We start from the raw sequence: 19,682 nt of genomic DNA, 5'->3' as shown, positions 1-19,682 counted from the left end.
AGGCCGGGCCCGCAGTCCTAACCCAGCTACGGCACCTGGCACGCAAGAGTCGGCGTCAGTGCGCGTGAAGCCGGAGCATTATCAGGCTCAGCCAGACAGCCTGGTTCCTGGGCTTTCCGCTCTTTTTGCGGGGCAGAGGGGGAAAGAGGCCTCGAGTAGTTCGGACTCCCGGCTCCGGGCTCTGAGTGAGGCCTGGTCTCTGCTCCAGCCCGGCCACCCTCATTCTCCAATGGTATCCCCAGCCCTGGTCAGCAGCCTCTGTCCGCGGCGTGGTTGCCTGGGAAACGCATGCGCCTGCGCAGGGCTTCCTGGGCTCTGGAGTCCGCCGGCGGCCTCGCCGCGGCCGACCGCGCACGGAGCAACTACAATTCCCAGGAGACTGCGCGGTGGGCGGGGAGGGGGTAGTGGGCGGGGCATCGACTGGCTGGGTCTCTCCGCGCAGCGCCAGTCGCAGAGAAAGATGGCGTCGCGGAGGCTAGGGTCGTTTCTGCGCGGGCTCGCGGCGCTGGTACTGCTGCTGCTGGTCTTGGTTGGGCCCTGGCCCGCGGCGAGCCACGGAGGCAAGTACTCGCGGGAGAAGAACCAGCCCGAGCCGCCCCCGAAACGCGAGTCCGGGGAGGAGTTCCGCATGGAGAAGCTGAACCAGCTGTGGGAGAAGGCTCAGCGGGTGAGCGCGACCCGGGGGCGGCGGCCGTGGTTGGGGGCAGTGGAGCGGGGCCCGGGGGTCGGAGGCGAGGGGGTCACAGCCGGGGCACCTGTGCCCCACGCGCCCTGTACTTGGCACAGCCTCCCCCAAGTGTCAAGTGGGGCGCCCCGACCCCTTCTGCAGCAGGAAAGGTACCCGTGCCGGCGGCGACGCCATGTGGAGCAGGTTGCGGCCGGCACCCCGAGGGTCAGTGTCGCCCTCCCCACCCTGGGCGGCCTGCTGACCGGAGCGTAGGGGCAGAACCAGGCTAGATCACAGGTCTCCTGCCTCCCGAGCCCTTTGCCGCTTCCCTCAACCTTATCTCCCTATGTGGGGAAACAAGAAAAATCTTGTTTCCCCACATAGGGAGATAATGTTGGGTAGACAGACGTGTCCAGGGAGAGAAGGAATCCCAGGAGCAAGCCCGTGCTTGTTCATTTGAGCGAGAAATGAGGAAGTGAGGAGATGGGATCGGTTTAGAGCACATAAAACGCGACCTTAGGAATGCTGAAAGTCAGTCTTAACAGGGCGCTTACCTGACCACCTTCATTTGAGAGATGAAGGTACGGAGGCCCGAGGGGAAAGGGCACCCCCAAGGTGGCTCGGCCAGTGGGGCCCCCTGGGACAACAGCTTCCTAATTGGCGCGTGACCCTAGGCCAGCTGCTCTCTTCGTGAAGATACGGTTGCTTCATTTGTTAGGTGTTCCTGAAATGGGTGTTTTCGAACCATGCCCACCATCTGGGCGTCAGTATCTCACCTCAAATGCAGGAGTCAGATTAGATCTCTGTCTCAGTATTCCAGTTCTAAGCATTCCTGAGTCTTTGAGAGGAAAAGTAAATGATTTGTAGAATAAGAAAGAACTTTTGGAATGAAAAGGGAGGAAAGAAACAGATGGGGGAGGGACAGACGGTTATAAGACTGCTTGGGGATGGGGATTGACGCCTGGGCATCAGCTCCACAGGCCCTTTCTGAGCTGCTCCTGGGACCAGCAGTCAAGCCCCACGCGTAATGTTCAGCCTGCGGAGGTGGGAGAATGCTCTGGGCTGGAGCGGCAGGGCGGCTTCTTGGAGGAAGGGATTCTGGAGGAGCTGGGGATGGGGCTGGGTTTGGATGTGATGATGGCCTCCCAGCAGCAGGGAACAGGTGTGACCAGGAGCAGCTGGGGTGCAGCGCTGCCTCCCCGTGCCCGCTGCACTGGGCATCTGTTGAGTGGGTGGAGTCCCCCCTCCCCATGAGGAATGGGGAGCCCGAAAGAGAATCCCTGACCCCCTGACCGATTGGAGGTGGCGCAAAGGAAGTGTACTGGGGCCCAGGAACCCCAGCGGCTCCCTTTGCTTTTGGGTGCTGGCCCAAGTCTTCCACCTGCCCTGTAGGGCCGCCCTGGTGCACCCCACCTTACCTGCAGCCACCTCCAGCTGGTCCTCGGTGTTTGTCAGCCCAGGGCGCCTGCAGTGATACGCCTGCCCTCGGGCTGCCCATGCACCGTCCCTGTGCCCCTAGCCCCCCGGTGCTGGGTGCTCGCCTGACTGGTTTCAGTTTTGGGTCTGGTCTTGTCTCCTGAACCTCCCCTGAGGTTCACTGGGCACCGTGGTAGGGCAAGCTGCTCACCTCCACTTTGGACTGAGCCTTGGACTAGATGGTCTTTCTGGTCCCTTTAAGTCCTGAAGTTCTAGTTGCGTGAACAAGTCTTTTTTGCTGAACACAATGTGAAGTTCTTTGAGGGTGAGGGTGTTTTGGGGGGATTTTGTGTGTCTTCCCCCCTTGCAGAGAGCCTGGTCCTCTGGCAGGCAGGCCTGCAGAGCCCGTTCATCTTGATTTTCCTTCCAGGTAATGGAAGCTTGGAGGGCGGCGGTGCTGCGAGGGTATTGTATCCCGGAGCCAAGCGTGCAGGCGTCAGACCCGTCCTGGTCTTTTTGAGGTTATCAGTGGCGGTGACGCATGGCGGGTGGTCTTCATGCTGTGGCTCTTGCTGCTGAGCGTGCTAGGGCCTAGGGTGGTCAGGAGGCAGGAGGAGCCACAGTCAGTTTGAACGTAGGGGCAGAGAATTGTTTGTGCAAACAGTCACTCCAGTTGGCTTCTTACCCCACCTGACTTGCCACTCTAGGTGGGTATCAGACAGAGACGGGGTCTTGAGTCGCCACCTGGAAGATAACTGAGGCGAGGGCTGCTTTTTCAGAGAAGCACGTCCCGCCTGGCTCTGCAGCCGCTGCTCTCAGCCTCCTGTGACCTGCGCTCAGCAGCCAGGACGGTCTTGTCCTTTCTTTGATTTGCTTCATGAAAACATCGCATCCCTGTTTTCTGCATGTAAAGCTGTGTCCTGGCATATAGGATTGCTTAATGTGTCAGTAGGCGTAGGGTAAAGGGAGCGTCTCAGGAAACCTTTGCCTTTGATGGGCTTGGGCTGTGAGACCTGCCCTGAGGCACAGATAGGGGTGGGTGCCTCCAAGAAGACGCCGAGACCCGCTTTCATCCGGTGAGACCCGGCCAGGAGGTTGCTGCTTCATCCTCTCCAGCGCCTGTGAACTCTCCCGGTTCCTCTTTCACAGGCGGGCTCCGCTGTGTTGCAAGACTCCTAAGCAGAGGCTGTCCCTGGAGCTTTGGCGGTCGGAGTCGGAGGGCGTGCAGAGCCCTTGTGCTTGCAGATGCCTTTGGGGGATTCTGCCTCTTCGGAGCTCTGTGTGTTGTGTTGATGCTGAGGAGTAAACTCCAGGGTCCGCATGGTCCAGCTGCGGTGCGCTCAGGGACACACTCGTGTACCTCTTGGCCTGGGCTGCATGGTGCTGTGAGCTTGGAGTCTTTGGCCGTACGTAGGTCCTTAGTTGTTTTGTTTTTTTTTTTTGACAGAGTCTTGCTCTGTCGCCCAGGCTGGGGTGCAGTGGCGCAATCTCAGCTCACTGCAACCTCCACCTCCCAGGTTCAAGCCATTCTCGTGCCTCCGCCTCCTGAGTAGCTGGGATTACAGGCATGTGCCACCATGCCTGGCTGATTTTTATATTTTTAGTAGAGATGGGGTTTCACCATGTTGGCCAGGCTGGTCTCGAACTCCTGGGCTCAAGTGATCCTCCCGCTTCTGCCTCCTAAGGTGCTGGGATTACAGGCGTGATCCCAGGAGTCACCGCACCCGGGCAGTCCTTAGTTCTGGCGTGAATGGTGACTGCGATGAGAGTGTGTGAAGAATCTTGTTCACAGAGGTCTGATGAGTGGAAACAGGTCTGCAGAGAGGAGTCCTCAGAGCCCCACCCCATCTCTCAAGCGTCCTCCCTGGCTTGAGAAGGGCCTCTGAGGATGGGCCAGCTGGCGGCCTCCACGGGCACCTAGGACTCACCAGACCAATGCATGACCTCACAGCAGCTCAAGGCGGGTACGGTTGTCCACGGAGCTCAGGTGAAGGAGCTGGGACACGATGGCTAGGCCTGGACAGTGCCCTGCCACCTGCCGTGGTGAGACAGGTGCAGCATGCCAGGAAGCCTTGGTCGCCTGCTCCTCAGGGTGGGTGCCTTTCAGTCTGGTGTGGGCACTCAGGTGAACGCTGGGAGGATGGCACATGCCTTCTGAAGAGGTGGTCCATTGATGGTCCTGGTTGCATTGGAACCTGCCCAGCCTGAACTGTGCTATATGTGCAGATTGACACCAGTGGCTTAGTTGTGAACCCTGGCCTGGGTTTCCTGGGGCATCAAATAGCAGTAGCAGGTTGCTGGAAAGTTCCGGAATGCTCTGCTGGCACGCAGGTTGTGCTGTGTGGGGGAGGGCCGCTGCTGAGGTCCCGAGCAGTGCTGGGCCCTTGGGTCTGGTCAGGAGGACCTGGTCGGCTCTGCTTGTGTCTGAGGACACAGGACCAGTGTCATTTGTTCAGCTGAGCTGGCTTTCTTCCCTGCATGCGTTCCCTGGTTGTTGATGATTTGCCTCACTGCTTCGTGTTTGACAGGTTCTTTTCTGCATTTGGTTTCCACAAGGTAGTTCTAACTTGATGCATTAACATTTAACTTGAGAGAGGTGAAGGAATCCAGACGTGGGGTCTGGGGCTCTGCACATGACCTGCTGGTCTTCCTCTGCACAGAGCCGGGGCTGCTTTCTGTGGCGGTCACCAGGCTGGCCCCTTCTGCGCTGAGCACTGGCAGCCGCATATTAAGGGAAAGGGAGCTGGCTTTTGGGAGACATGCGGTGTGAAATTTAGACCCCCTGTTGCCTGAGAGTTGGGGAATCAGAAGGAGAAAATGACTTTCCCCTGTGGGTTGCAGATTTTACAGCGCACAGAGCACCTGCCCTTGATTCTCTAGCATCCTGGGGAGGCAGACAGGAGTCCAATGAGGACCGCAGGTTACCGGGATTGGCGCCTGGCTGTGAGCCTGCCAGGATGGGCCCAGGGCTTCAGCAGCCCGGGGTCTTCAGCTCCGCTTTCCAGTGGGCAGCCCACGGGCAGTCATGGGATACCTGCGTCCTCTCCCCTGCAACCAAAGAGGGCAGACCCGGGGCCCGTCAGGGCCAGCACACACTCGAGAGCATGGGCCAGGATTGCCCACCCCAGGGTGCTGCTTCTGGCTTGGAGCATCGCTGTGGGCCTCGCATCTCGGGCCCTCCCGGGCAGTGCAGCGCGGTAGGTAAGATGCCTACGGGGTAGCAGCAGCCACGGGTAAGCAGAGATAAAAGCAGACCCGTTTCTCCAGAAGTTTGGGTCACAAACAAGATAGGCAGGTGTGGGCTCCCCCTCCTCCTGAGGCGCAGACTGCCCCTTCTCAGAGTTCAGCATCACTCAGGTGCCTCTTTGTCCCGGGTCCTCCTGCTGGGGACGCTCAGATCAGACTTCAGGCCTCCTAGGGCCTTGCAGTGGACACTGCAGACGAATGTCCGGGGCACAGAGGGGCATGGGGTGGAGCTCTGGGGAGAAGGGGCTGGGTGAATGGGGCTGGCTGGGGAAGAGGCACGCAGGTAGGGGTGTGTCGGAGGCCGCCAGGGAAAGGGTTTTCAGGTCGGGACAATCCTGGAAAGCAGCCCCTGTAGAGATGGGGGCGCAGAGCATCTACCAGGAGGGCCCAGACAAAAGACTGCCTGGGACCACCGACCAAGGGTTAGAGAACCTTCTAGAGAATTAGAAGCTTTTCTCTGCCCTAGGCCCTGCCATTCATTTTGTGCCTACTGTTTGCTCTCTTTTTACCACTGGGGGACTTGGCTCAGTGGTCTGGATTTGTCTCTAAGTAAATTTTAAACTCCTGGAGGGTGGGGCCTGTGTGGCTAGGGCAGCCGCGGAGTCAGGCTGGGCTTCTGAGAGGAGAGAGGGTGGAGCTGACAGTCCCAGCACCCAGCTGGCAACAGGGCCTGTGGTTAGGGGTCTCCTTCCTCCTAGGCCCAACACAGACTGAGCTGCAGGGAGCAGGATGGGCTCAGTCTAGATACGGGCAGAGCGAGGCGAGGAGGTTCCAGAGTGTGGGGTGTGCCAAACACCCATAATTGGCTTCATGCGAGTCTTGAAAGAAACGTGTGCCCCTGTGCAGTGCAGGCCTGAGGGCCGGGCCTCCTGAGGCTTCAGGCTGCAAGGTGGTGTGGGCTGCAGGACACTGGGAAGGCAGCCGGCTCATGACACTTCCTGGGGATGTTCACTGTTTTGTGTAAACTTTGTTGAACACACATACTTTGGATACTAGCTTGTGTTATATTTATGTTAGAAAATAGCTAATGAGGTATAGATTAAAGGTTAATATTTCAAACCCCTGAGGGAAAACAGACCGTGTTGAAACACGCATGATCAGAGACAGGCATTGGGTGATGGGCCTCTGGAGCTCAGAAGCCGGAGCTGGGGTTCCCTCCTAGAACCACGGGCAGCTCGTGGGGACCAGCCCCAGGGGAATGTGAGAATGCAGGTGCCCAGGGAAGGGAACCCTCCTGAGAGCTGAGAGGTTTGGGGATCTGCACTGCACAGTGCCGAGCACTTCCTTTGCTGCGGGACTCCACAGAGCCTTTAATGTGCTGGTGTCATGACAGGCATGTGGCCTAGCCTCCCCAGACAGCACCCTGTCTCCGTGAACCCTGATGCCACCTCATGACACGTTCTGGTTCACACAGCTGGGCTACTCTGCTCTGCACAGAAGAGGCTTTTCTTCCCTGAAGGGCTCGCCGGGCCAGCCCTGAGGCCAGCGTTGATGAGAGCTGGCCGGTGGGTTTCGTTCTACTGCTTGCCTTGGCCGCCTGGTATTCTGGCCCAGTCATTCTGACATGGGGACACTCTTGGCCTAAATCCTGTCTTTACAACCAAAAAGCAGTGTGCCCAGCGGTCACCTCACTTCCTTCCTTCCCTCACCCAGGGTCCCAGAGCTGGGAGGGAGGGGTGGGATGGAGGAAGCGTGGCCTGCCCTGCGGAGGGGTGTGAGGGTGGGGTGGGGAAGATCCTCAGCCCCAGTGCAGCAGCTCGTTCCAGGGCCCTGCCTGTGTGGTCTATGCCAGCAGGTAAGTGAGAGGGTGACAGATTCCTGCTCCAGAAGGATCTGGGGCTGTGTAAGAACCATCACAGCAAGACAGTTCCGATCATGGAACACTTGAGAGGTGGTGACGAAGGGTCTTTGGGAAATGAAGATGGGGCAAATCTGAGATTACAGTGATTTTTTAAAAAGAACTTCTGGGTGTCTGTGTCCTTGCAGTGGTGTCTGCAGTGGAACTGTAATGCAGTGGTATGTTCTTCCTGCCCTGTTTATCCAGGTGCCTGTTGACTGTCCCCAGGTGCTAGGGTGGGAAGGGTGGGGTGTCTTCTTACAGCCGGCCAGGAATGGGCAGCTGCCGCTGGTGGGCAGCCCCCGATGGACTTGGGGTTTCCAGATCACGTATACAGACGGGCCTAGAGACTGATGTCCATGCCGTGTTCTTGTCAAAACCTGTGGGGTTTGAATCCTGCTGACGGTGACCCTGACTCCACCTCCTCCTGTTCTCCCAGAACCTCCCGGTGGCTAGCCTCCTCCAAGGTCAGTTTCCAGCTGTGTCCTGGTCCATCCTGCTTGTGGCTCACAGTCCCCTCCCCTTCATTCGCAGCTACATCTTCCTCCCGTGAGGCTGGCCGAGCTCCACGCTGATCTGAAGATACAGGAGAGGGACGAACTTGCCTGGAAGAAACTAAAGCTTGATGGTTTGGACAAAGATGGGGAGAAGGAAGCGAGACTCATACGCAACCTCAATGGTCCGTTTGTTTGTTTCCTAATGCAGGTCGAGTATCCGTCTTCCTAAATGCTTGAGAGTGGCAGTGTTTTGGATGTCGGTTTTTGTTTTTGGATTTGGGAATATTTGCATTATGCTTAATCTGGATATCCAAAATGAGCCTTTCCCCTGAGCATCCCGAGTGCCCAGAAAGCTTAGGATTTGGGTTGGGGGGCTCACCCTCGTGAGGGAGGTGGCCACTGGCCTCAGTGGTTGCGGGGAGGCTCACCCTCATGAGGATGGTGGTCGCTCGCCTCAGTGCTGTGGGCTACGCCTCTTGACTCCTTGGCTCTTGGCCAAACGTCCCATTGGGTGCAGCCTACGGGGAGCTCCTCTGAGCGTAGATGTGCCCTTGGCCATGGTCTCTGCTCCTTTGCTGTCACAAGTGCCATTGGCACACCGGAGGGAAGACCAGGGCAGGGGCACTGGGCGCAGGAAGGGGCCAGAGGACAGCAGGAGGCTCTGTCTCCCAGAGGAGGAAGGAGGTCTGCCCTGGCATCTTGAAGTTTGGGGACATATTCCAGATGTTGTCAGAATAGCTTTCTAAGAGTCAGAACGGACACTTAGTTGTGATGCAGTTAGTGAGCCCCTTGTCCCTGTAGTGTTCAAGAAGAAGCAGGACAGTCGCCTGCTTGGTACCAGCATACAGAAGGCAGGTATGTCCTCGGAGCCAGGAGGGTTTTAAATGACAGAGTTGCGACTGTTCCTTTTGGACCCCTCTCCTCCGCCATTCTCCTTCACCACAGGCCCGTCGGCAGGGCACTGGCAGACAGGACGCACACCAGGTGGGCCTGTGGGACTGGGCTTGGGGCTGCTCCAGGGAGTCGCGTGCTCAGCCGCCTGCTGTCAGCTACGTACAGCAGCCACAGGAGCTATTGCGCCTCAACCCAACTGCTGCCCCTGGGCCTGACCCCAAGACACCCTTTTCCCAGTCCCCTCCCTGGCTGCTCCCTGTGTGACCTGGACCCCCCCACCTCCATTTCCTCCTCCTGTCTCACGGGACAGTGGTTGTGAACCAAGTGGGACACTCCACTGAGGGTGGGTGGCTGCCATCACACTGAGGGTAGCCCCAGAGCCCTGGCCGTGTCTGGAGCCTGCTGTAGCCCTGCTTTCCCACGCACTGGTGGCCCCAGGCATTGCAGCGCCCGGGTTGTCTCTGGTAAGGAGGGGAGGTGTCTATGGAGTTCCTTCGTTAGGCCTGATGCTCTAACACCTACTCCTCAAAACTCTGTCATCCCGTTTGACAGGCTCAGAGAGGGTAATTTGTCTGGAGTTGCAGAGCCAAGTAGTGCAGCAAAGATTTGGAGCCAGGGTTTTCTGACTCCTGAGCAGATGGTCTGTTCCCAGCCACCCCTCTTCTCCCATCAGCAGACATCAGCAGACGTGTCATGTGACTGCGCCTGGGTTAAAGGCAGAGGGCTGGCTTCATTTTTGCTGGTTTATGCCACCATGTTTGAGAGTCTAGGTGGGATATAATCCCAGACATGGCGGCAGGGACTGCCTGGGGAACAGAGACATGGCTGAAACAATTCAGGATGGTTGCATCCCCACCAGTGTGTCTAGAGGGCCATTCCCAAGGGCCGGAAAAGAGCCTGTCCTGGAGGTGCCTCGCAGGGAGAAAGGACTGGCTATGCAGCAGGGCAGCATTCAGGGCCTGGAGGAGACGGAGGAGCTTGCAGGGGGCACAGAAGTGGGCTAAGGACCTGCTCCCTCCTGCGGGCCAGCCAGTGTCCTTGCAGGGTGTCCAGGTCTGTGGCCCAAGTGGAGCTGTCTTGTTTTCTGCCATTGCCGAGTGACCTGGCAGAAGACTTAGTGGGACTCTAGGAGCCGGTGTCCCAGAAGCAGACCGTGCCCACACTCAGGAGAGAGGCTCGTCCTGGCCAGCTGCCCGCCATCTTCTGGGTGTGGCCCCTGAATCCCCAAGGTCCCCCGTGCCATTATCAAGGCTGATACCACACCTGGGGGACCAGCCATAGCCACCAGGTGTGCCTGGGCAGCACACCTTGTAGGCTTGCCCTTGGCATTGCCCATGCTGAGGTCCGCCCTGAGACAGGCCACGCTCTGCTCTGCTCTGCTCTGCTCTGAGGTTCACGGCTGTCCTCACCCGCACCGTGCCCCCAGGGCCACTTCACTCCCCAGGCAGGGAGTGTGGGGCGGCGTCTGTCCTCCACACACCGGGAGTGTGGGGCCATGTTTGTCCTCCCCAGGAGCTCCAAGGGCTGGATGCTCCTGAGGCCCCTCCAGCTTCAGTGTTCTGTGACTCCATTCCATGCAGAACCCAGCACCTCCAGAATCCAGAACTTTCCATAGTCCCTGCTGCTGATCACAGCCTTGGGCACTCTGCCTTTTGGTGGGGTCTGACCAGCCACTTTGGGCTCTGGCTGAGAGCTTTTGGCTCCAACTAGGAAGGCGTGGGCCAGGCTAGCCTCAGAGCCCCAGGACGTGGCCCACTCTCGCTGTCTTCCTCTCGGGCTCGGGGTACATAGCCCGGGGGTGTGACCTCAGCGCTACTGAGCGGTGGCTGGACTCGGGGGGCTGGGCAGTACGGCCTTCACAGGCAGGCCCAGCACCAGCTTCTAAGGCCAGGAGACATCCAGGCCACTTTTTTAAAAATGTTGTGTATTTATGTATGTATTTATTTCATTTATTTTTTCTTCCCCCACAGCCAGTATTATTTATTGAATTGTTTGTTTATTTTAAAAGACGGGGTCTCACTTTGCTGCCCCGGCCGGTCTTGAACTCCTGGGTTCAGATGGCCCTCCTGCCTTGGCCCCCCAAAGTGCTGGGATTACAGGCATGAGCCACCACACCCAGCCTAAAATAGTTACTTCACGTATAAATTCCCTGCCATGGAAGACAGGCCCAGCATGTTGGGCTTTGACGCGTGCATCTGCAGGACCGTGCCCAGCACTAGCAGCTCTTGACTGCTGCCAGGGGAGATGGCTTTCCTCAGGGACAAGACCACAGGCCGGTTTTTCATGCTTAGAGGATAGAACACAAGGAGCACATGCTGTGCGTGGCCTTGAGACCCCCATGACCCAGGCTTCTGGACGGAATGAGACAGGAGGGATCCGAGGCCAGGGTGGTGGTGATGAGAAAGGAGGCCTGAGGCTTCTGGCATGTCCCTGGGGCAGGGACACTCCCCAGGACTGGCAGTGACAGAGGACGGACCTTTGGGAGAGGTGTGGGGGTGGGACCTGCTGAGCCCGGGGCGTGTAGAGGCCCCGCTGGGAGTGATTCTGTACAGTAGGGTCACGGGTGAAGGCCCAGAGGAGGCGCTGGGGTCCAGGAGTCACCACCTGGGTGAAGAGGTCCTCGGAGTGAGGGGAAGTGTGAGGCGAAGGGAGGCTCCATGCCCAGCGTCTTGGGAGAGGCCCACATGGGGCCCTCAGCCCGGAGGGGAAGGCAGGACCCCATTCTGTGGGAGGTGGGGGCCCTGGGATAATTCCCCGGTCCCCAGGAAAGGGCGGCAGGCAAGCCCACCACCAGCTAAGGAGGCAGGCGGGTTTGTATTGGCCCCAGATTCCAGGAGACCTAGTAGAGGGCCTGTGGCACAGCGCCACAGCGCAGGGCTTGGAAGTGGGCACTGGGGCCTCGGGAGAGCCACTGCCTGTGGAGGCCAAGACCAGCCCCGGGCTCTGCTCTTATGTCCCAGGTGCCAGACTCGTCCACAGTTGAGTCCTGTCAGCACCAGGGCCTGCTTTGAGCGCCTGCGTTCATATCGTGTTTGTGGCAGTGTGTGGTGACAGACACAGCCCACAGATGCTGAGTACCCCTTGGGGAAGTGGGGCTGGGGGAACACTGTGTGGGCAGATCCTAGAGGGCTCCCGGAGTGACTGGGCCACAGCACACTGCAGACTCATTACTCCTCCTGTCTGCTACCATAACTTTTTGTTAGAAGCTGCTGACACTGACGTTTCTCCTTTAGAAACTGTTTTTCCTTCCAATAAAAAGAAGATGTGGGCTGTTAGGAAGCCCCATCACCCTGCACACTCTGCAGGTGGCCTCTGCCCTGTGGGCCTTAGAGTTTTTGCCGTATGGCAACAGGTGAGGCTGCAAATTTTGTTTTTGAAAATCTGTGCAACTGGTTTACAAAGATGGGCCAATCGGTTACCACTCTTACAGCCCAGCCCACCAGCCACTTCCGACAGCTGCGTCTCAAGGGGACACAGCTTGATGGAGGACTCCAGCCAGTGTGTCCCTGGTAGGAAAGAGGGAGGTCCTGGGGGCGTCCCGTGAGTCGCCGGACCCATTTCTAAGCGCTGGAAGACCACAGCCCCCACGCTTGTGTACATTCTTGTTCTTGCCATATCTCCAGTGGTCATCCAGGGAACTGGTGAAAGGAAACTCTTGGAAAATGAGAGGTAAATCTGTCTCACCGACTGTGACAACCCAGATATGTTAGCTGTTGACTGTTTTTCACAGGAAACCATATCAAATAGAACCTCCCCTCTCTCCTAGTTATCTTGGCCAAGTATGGTCTGGACGGGAAGAAGGACGCTCGGCAGGTGACCAGCAACTCCCTTAGTGGCACCCAGGAAGACGGGCTGGATGATCCCAGGCTGGAAAAGCTGTGGCACAAGGTACTCCTCGACTGTTTCCATATGTACCGTGCAGAATTGGTGCCGTTGTGTTGAGTGTTAAGGTGGGGGCCTGTGAGGGAGTAGTCTCTGCTCTGCGTGGGAGCCGGGGTTTGGTGAAGTCTCAGGAAGACAGTGGCTTCCTAAGGAAACCATTCCACTGTCTTTCTGTGAATATTTTCAGCTTTCCTGTTTAGAAAATTCCTTGCTCTTTGAGTAAAGGAGCACTGTTTGGCCTGCAGCTATCAGAGCTTCAGCTCTGGTCATGTGTGGTTACGGGATCATGACATAGCACAGGCTGAGTTCTTTGCTCTGTGTCCGATTTTTAATTTAGTGAGTGGTGCTCTGAACATGCCTCTGTGATTAGAAGAGTGTGCTCGTGTGTGGGGCTGGGCTCTCACTCTGTGCCTGGGAAGGGTGTGGGGTGTTGGTGCGGGGCCAGGCACTGGGACCCAGCAGGGCTGGTGGGCTGTGGCGGGGTGTTCACCTGCTTCAGCTACCCCATTTCCAGCGGCTGCTGCTCCAGAACAGTTTCTCTGGATTACACTGATTTGGGGCCAACAACTGGACTTCTTGTACCAGCCCAGTCGCAGCTCATTGTCCTTGGCCAGGAAAGATGGAGTCGGTAGAAGGGGCAGAGCGGGAGAGAGGGTCCTATGCGGCCTCCCTGGATGTGTGTGATCCACGTCACCCCGTAGCCGGGAGGCAGGTAGGATGACAATGAACAGGCTGGCAGAGGTCTCCCTAGGAAGATGGCCTTGCTGTCCTTACCACCTACAGCCGGGACAGCCAGGCAAGTCTGGGGCCACTGGGATGCTGCCCTGTTCCCCTCCTTGGGATCTTCCGCTCTCCACCCCAGCCAGCTCAGTAGCCGTCCCCCATTGAGCCTGGACATGTCCAGGAGAAGGGTGGTTGCCTGCCGGCAGCTCTTCTCCGGTTTGTTTTTTGTTTTCCTGCCCTACCCAGCCTAATAGAGGCTCAGGAGGGTCGTGAGGCCAAGAACCGGGCCCGGCACTCACGTAGGCAAGGGCCTGCCCGGCCATGAGGAGTAGTCGGCTGAAGAGCGGCCCCAGCCACACGAGCCCACGGCGGGTTTCACTCCAGGCCTTGTTTCCCTCTTAGGCAAAGACCTCTGGGAAATTCTCCAGCGAAGAACTGGACAAGCTCTGGCGGGAGTTCCTGCATCACAAAGAGAAAGTTCACGAGTACAACGTCCTGCTGGAGACCCTGAGCAGGACCGAAGGTGCCCCCTGCCCCCACCCCATCCTGCCCCCTGCCCCTCTTGCCCCCGCCCCCTCCTGCCCCCTGCCCCTCCTGCACCTGGGGCTCGCTGTGCTCAGTGGGCAGCCTCGGCCCCCGCCGGGACACGGCAGGGGTGGGGAGGCGGCACCAGACGCCCTCTCCCAGGGTTCTACCGGACTTGTGAGTCGGGAGGTTGCTGTGCGGGCGGGGCTGGCTCTAAGAGTCACCCACCTGCATTGGATGAACCGAGTCTCACGGGCGCCTGCCCCCACCACGGGCACAGCTGCCGCCTTTGCCAGACGTGTGCTTCGCTGATGGTCCTTCATTCTGGATTCGTGGCCCCCCCAAATGTGTGCCTTTCCCACCCTACAAAGTTGGAGTAAAATGGAGGGTGACCCAGCTGACCAGTCAGCCCTCTGGACCTGGTGCCCCAGCCGTCACCGCCAGGCTCCGCTTGGTGCATGTGTCCCGGCGTCTCACCTGTCTCACCTGGAAAGGAAGCTGTGCCAACGGTCGTTTCTGCGGCGCTGCAAGACCGCGGAATGGGGACATTTTTGGCCAGAAATGAGAGCGAGTTTGAACTCCCCAGCAGTGGGCATTCTATACAGTGCTCCAGGCGGGCAGGGCGAGGACTCCCAGCCTCATGGTGTCCTGCCTTCGGTTTTACAGAAATCCACGAGAACATCATCAGCCCCTTGGACCTGAGCGACATCAAGGGCAACGTCCTGCACAGCAGACATGCGGAGCTGAAGGAGAAGCTGCGCAGCATCAACCAGGGCCTGGAGCGCCTGCGCAGGGTCAGCCGCCAGGGCTACAGCACTGAGGCTGGTGCGTGCCTGCCTGGGACTGTCGGTTCCTGAGGGTGGGGCTGTCTCTGGTTGTGTTTTGGGGACAAGCGGGCAGGTGCTTAGAGCGATGGGCACCTGGGCCTGTGGACGCAGCCAAGACCCTTGGCACGCTGTCTACCCAGCGGTGGTCACAGGCCTCGCTCCCAGGAGCTGCTCCATGAAGGTCACTTGCCGTCCTCAGCCTTGTTCCTGGAGACTGGCAGAGAGCAGTGGCGGCGGCGGGCCTGGGAGCAACCCCTCCCAGCGTTTCCCCAGCCTCAGCAGCACAGCCCCTCTGTTGCTGTTAGTCAAGAACAGAGACCGCTTGTCAGGCACAGCTCTGTCTCCATGTCATTCCACCCGCACTGTCTGTCAGTCCCTCTCAGCCCGGCAGGGGCAGGACGCCCACGGAGGCCACAGAGCTTGTGGCTCCACCTCAGTGGCTCGGTCTTGGTCTCACTCCACTGCAGGCATTTAGTGGCCAGGCTCGGCACTGCTGCTGCTTGCCCAGGACCCAGGACAGAGCCTTGTGCAGGGTTTACCAGAAGCCTGCCGGCCTCCCTCACACAGCTTCCGATTCTGTACCTCATCCTCCACGTGCACACCGAGCGCCAGCTGTGTGCCAGGCCGTGCTGTAGGCTCGAGGAGGCAGCAGCCGCCAGGAGATGGCATCTGTGCCCTCATGGTGATAAGACAGCAGGGCTGGTCTCTGTCCCCGGTGCCAGGCGGAGCCACCGCCTGCTCTCCAGGATGGGACCTGCAAGGTCTGGCCGGAAGCAGCCTCCAGCACAGTAGTCGAATGTGTCCACGTGGGCCCAGGGCCCCTCGGTTGGCTCTGCGGCTGTCACCTGTGTGCCCTTGGGCAAGACCCCTCACCACCCACCCCCAAACCCAGGCTCCCTTAGCCTGACCTGGTGCTGGTGACTCTGTCAGCCGTAGGCTTTTGGCCATAGTGGTGAGGGCTGGACCGCCTGAGCAGGAAGGGGTCAGCAGAGGAGGGAGCAGGAGCCACTGTTGTGGGGCTCCCTGGGCAGGCGGCTCTGGACTGCTCGCTCCTGGATGGAGAGAGGTGACGGCCCCGGCATCTCTCACTACGTCCCTTCGTGAGCACCAGGGTCTGGGAGCCCACTCAGTTTGTTTGGCTCTTCCTAGGAGCCTGAAGGGAAACGGCCTGTGCCTGCCTCTGGACCTAGCTAAACTTGCACACCCCCCACCCAAGGTCCTGAGCAGCCTCTGCACACAGGCCATGTCCACCCTCCGCCACCTGCTTCAGAGGCGCTTCCCAGGCTCTGATGGAGGCAGGTGTTTCTGGACACAAAGGAGAAGCAGTTGCTTGGCCGAGGGGACAGGGAAGCCACATTTCAGCGAGGTTGTGTGAGCTACCGAGCAGATGCCCTCCCTGCGCCGTGAGATTTTCAGTGCACGCACGCATGTTTCACACACATGCAGGTCACGCCTGCACACCCTCATAGGCTCCATGCACACTCAGCGCGGTTCCCGCGGGGCTGGCTGGGTTGTGCACCCCAGGCGCCACTGAGGCCGCTCTCGCTCCTCCCCTGCAGAGTTCGAGGAGCCCAGGGTGATCGACCTGTGGGACCTGGCGCAGTCCGCCAACCTCACCGACAAGGAGCTGGAGGCGCTCCGGGTAAGGAAACGCAGCCTCTCTCCTTTCGAGCTCTCTCATGTGGTGAAGAGTCTCTTGCAGTTTCTTCCCTAACCGCTCAGCGAACCTGCTTGCGTTTTCCTCCTCATCTGCGTGGGACCTCGTGTTTCAGGGGCGAGGCTGGGCTTTGGAAGGAGGGGCTTTGGTTCTTTTGTCAGTGTTCGCCTCTGAGGTGGCCTTGGTGCGGGTCCTGTGGATGGTCAGCAATTGGTCAGGACCCAGCCACAGTCTTGGGGGAGGGGACCAAGGACTACTGGGATCATTTGGGGATGTCCCCGCTTCCTGAGATGGAGGCCCAGGGAGGGAAGGAGACCACCTCAGGTGGCAGGGGGCTCCTGGGGCGTGTGGCGTGCCAGATCATCCTGAGGGTGGAGAAATCAGCTCGGTGAGCACCCAGCAGGGCTCTGAGGAGTGAGGAGTCCAGCAGGGGGTCCCTGGGTGGGCAGTCCCAGGCACAGTATCAGGCCATGAGTTCACCCAAGGTCCCCAGCTGGTGTCTGTCGTGAGTGAGGTGGGCGTGGTCCTGCCCTCATAGGGCTTGGGACTTTCCTGGCCCCAGGAAGGGCCCTTAGCACCTCCCCCAGGAAGGGGTCAGGAGCTTTCCTCCGGGGCTAGGGCACCTTAGCTGGGCACAGGCATATGCATGGGGCTTGGCAGGTGGGGCCACATGGAGGGCCCTGGGTCTGGAGTGTGGGATCAAGGCAGGGCAGGGCGCCTACAGGAGCAGGGACAGAGCTACAGCCCAGCAGAACTGGAGCCCAGGCAGGCTGGGGACAGGGTGCAGAGGCAGCCACCACAGAAGCACAACCCCTGGACATGGAGTCTGACCAGGAACGAGCTGGAGGCCCCCCGGATTCGGGAGGGGTGCCATTTGCAGAGAGAGGGAAGGGGTCGGCTTAGGACTGCCAAGGAGGCGCAGGCTGGGACCTGCTGCTGGTGTGATGGCCTCCCAGCTGCCGCCTCATTGTCCATGTCACCGCAAGGCCTGTCCCACCCCGGGTACGGCGCTGTCCCTTGGTGTCCTTGCAGTTCACCCGGGACCACAAGATGGCATGGCGAGCACAGGGAGGGAACAGTCACCTGTGGAAACCTTGTTCCAGGAGGAGCTCAAGCACTTTGAAGCCAAAATCGAGAAGCACAACCACTACCAGAAACAACTGGAGATCGCACACGAGAAGCTGAGGCACGCAGAGAGCGTGGGTGACGGCGAGCGTGTGAGCCGCAGCCGTGAGAAGCATGCCCTGCTGGAGGGGCGGACCAAGGAGCTGGGCTACACGGTGCGCGCGGGTTCGGGGACTAGGGAGGCCACAGTTCCCCTGCAGAAAAGATGGGGCCGCCCGTGTGCAGCTCAGGGTCTCCCGTAGGCAGGATGTGGGCCCCACGCCATTGTCTTCCCTGTCTGAGTTGAACCCCAGAGCCACAGTGTGTGGGGCACTGCAGGCCACAGCAGCCGTGCTAGGAGAGCTCCGTGGGCTTCTAGTGCAGTCCCCCAACCCTCAGGTGTGAGCGCAGGCCCTGGCAGGCCACTGCCTCCTCCTCTCCTGTGACCAGGATGGGGCATAACCTGGATGCCCACAGCCAGCCCACAAGTCAGGGCACTTTCCAGCCCTCGAGACAAGCCAGCCCTCTTCCCCACAGCCCCGGGATGTGAAGAGAGGAGGGGCAGATCCCAGGAGAAGCCGAAGCCAGCAGCACGGCCTTGCCACAGAGGCACAGAAAACCCTGGAAGCTCATGCCAGTTCTTTCTGGAGGGAGCTGGGGTTCAGGAGCCCCATCTGTGCCTTTTAAACTTTGAGCTGCAGGCATGTGTTACCGATTCCAAAATAGGAAAGGCCTAAAAAATAAACCAAGGCAGAAGTTCTAATAGAAGAGGGTGGTGTGGGTTTGCCTGGCAGAACGTGCAGGAGAGCAGCCTGCGGCCCCCACCTGTGGACAGGAGCTCAGGTCCAGGGTGAGCACCACCATGTGGGGGTTTGCAGAGCGCTCCCCCGAGATGCAGGGATGGAATGCTAGTGTGCGCCTAGTTTCACCTGACCATGGCAAAGCTCGGTGTTGGTTAGGAAAGCCGTGTGGCGCTGCCTGAGGCACCCACACCGTTGGGGCGGAGGTCAGAGGGCGGCTGAGAGGAGGGACTTTTGGCGAGTTATTCACCCTGAGCCACGGGCTCCTATGTGGAGAGGGAGGTGGCACCCATGAGCAGGGTTTTGTGAGAATCGGGAGAGCTACAGTGACCCTGGCCCGGGCTGGGCTGACACAGCATCTGCTGCCACTGGGGTGGTATCTGTGGGGATGCTCTGGGCCATTGTGATGTGAGGAGCTGGAGGTCTCTCTTCTTCCCTCCCAGATAGCCCTGAGGAGGAAGGCATCTTTCCCACAGCCCTGTCCCAGTCTCTCCAGTCATTGCTTTTAAAAACAACACCGTGGGGCTGGGCAGTGGCTCACACCTGTAATCCCAGCACTTTGGGAGGCCGAGGTGGGTGATCATCTGAGCTTAGGAGTTCAAGACCAGCCTGGGCAACATGGTGGACCCCCATCTTTACCAACAACACACAAAATTAGCCGGGCATGGTGGTGGGCACCTGTCGTCCTAACTACATGGGAGGCTGAGATGGGAGGATCACTTGAGCCTGGGAGGCAGAGATTTCAGTGACCTGAGATCATGCCACTGTACTCCAGCCTGGGTGACAGAGCGAGACCTATCCATATTAAATAACACCAAGGGCTGATCACAGAGACCCTGAGCTTTCGGCTCTTAGCATTCTTTGGTGGGATTTCCTAGTTAGGGCTGAGCTGCTCTTGTGATTTGAGCATTTCTGGACGGGCGTGGAATTGGAAAGTGAGATGCACAGGGCTTGTGCCTTTTCCTTTTGGATCACACATCTCCTGACATGAGGCTGAGCTCACAGAGCCAGCCTCGAGGTGCGCTCTCCAGCTGATGAGTTATTTCTGTGCACAGGTGAAGAAGCATCTCCAGGACCTGTCCAGCAGGATCTCCAGAGCTCGGCACAATGAACTCTGAAGGCGTCGGGGAACCCGGCCTGGCAGGGGAGAGGCCAGCGTGAAGGACCTGGGCTCTTGGCCATGGCATTTCCGTGGACAGCCTGCCGTGAGGGCGGCTGGGGCTGGCACAGGTGTCGCGGCAGGAAGGATTGTTTCTGGTGACTGTAGCTGCTGCTGTCACAACACAGGACTTGGTGGTGGCCGCGTCTGGGTCTGAGATGGGGCCGGCTCTGACTGAGGGGTCGGCTTCCACTCAGCATCAGCGTGGCAGCCACCACCCCATTGAGGACCTCGAGGTCCAGCTGCTTTCGAGTCTGACAGTCTTCTTCTTAAACAACACGATTTACATAAAAAAACTTACACATCTGCCACTGGAAATCCTGTGTACAAAGTCCTTAAAAAATATAGTGCAGTATTTAAACCACATGCTTGTCAGCTGGTCACTAAGTGTCCTGGTGGCTCGGGCCGGAGCCAGTGCTTGTGAAGGGATCGCATCATAGCCAGCTTC

At 59.1% G+C, this 19,682-nt stretch overlaps 1 protein-coding gene across 1 annotated transcript; it reads left to right on the top strand.

Moving 5' to 3' along the window:
• The first annotated feature begins 321 nt into the window (after positions 1 to 321).
• On the top strand, positions 322 to 19,598 carry LRPAP1 (LDL receptor related protein associated protein 1). Its single transcript, XM_010384408.1, has 8 exons — positions 322 to 667; positions 7,701 to 7,845; positions 12,324 to 12,445; positions 13,565 to 13,685; positions 14,354 to 14,512; positions 16,074 to 16,156; positions 17,275 to 17,451; positions 19,131 to 19,598. Exons 1-8 carry the CDS (start codon positions 461 to 463, stop codon positions 19,191 to 19,193), a joined length of 1,077 nt encoding a protein of 358 aa, XP_010382710.1. The 5' UTR covers positions 322 to 460; the 3' UTR covers positions 19,194 to 19,598.
• The last annotated feature ends 84 nt before the right edge of the window (positions 19,599 to 19,682 follow it).

This window comes from Rhinopithecus roxellana, chromosome 2 (genome assembly GCF_007565055.1).
Source record: "Rhinopithecus roxellana isolate Shanxi Qingling chromosome 2, ASM756505v1, whole genome shotgun sequence".
Lineage (NCBI taxonomy): Eukaryota > Metazoa > Chordata > Mammalia > Primates > Cercopithecidae > Rhinopithecus > Rhinopithecus roxellana.
Note: the sequence above shows the minus strand (reverse complement) of the source record. Positions and strands in the feature narration are given on the sequence as shown.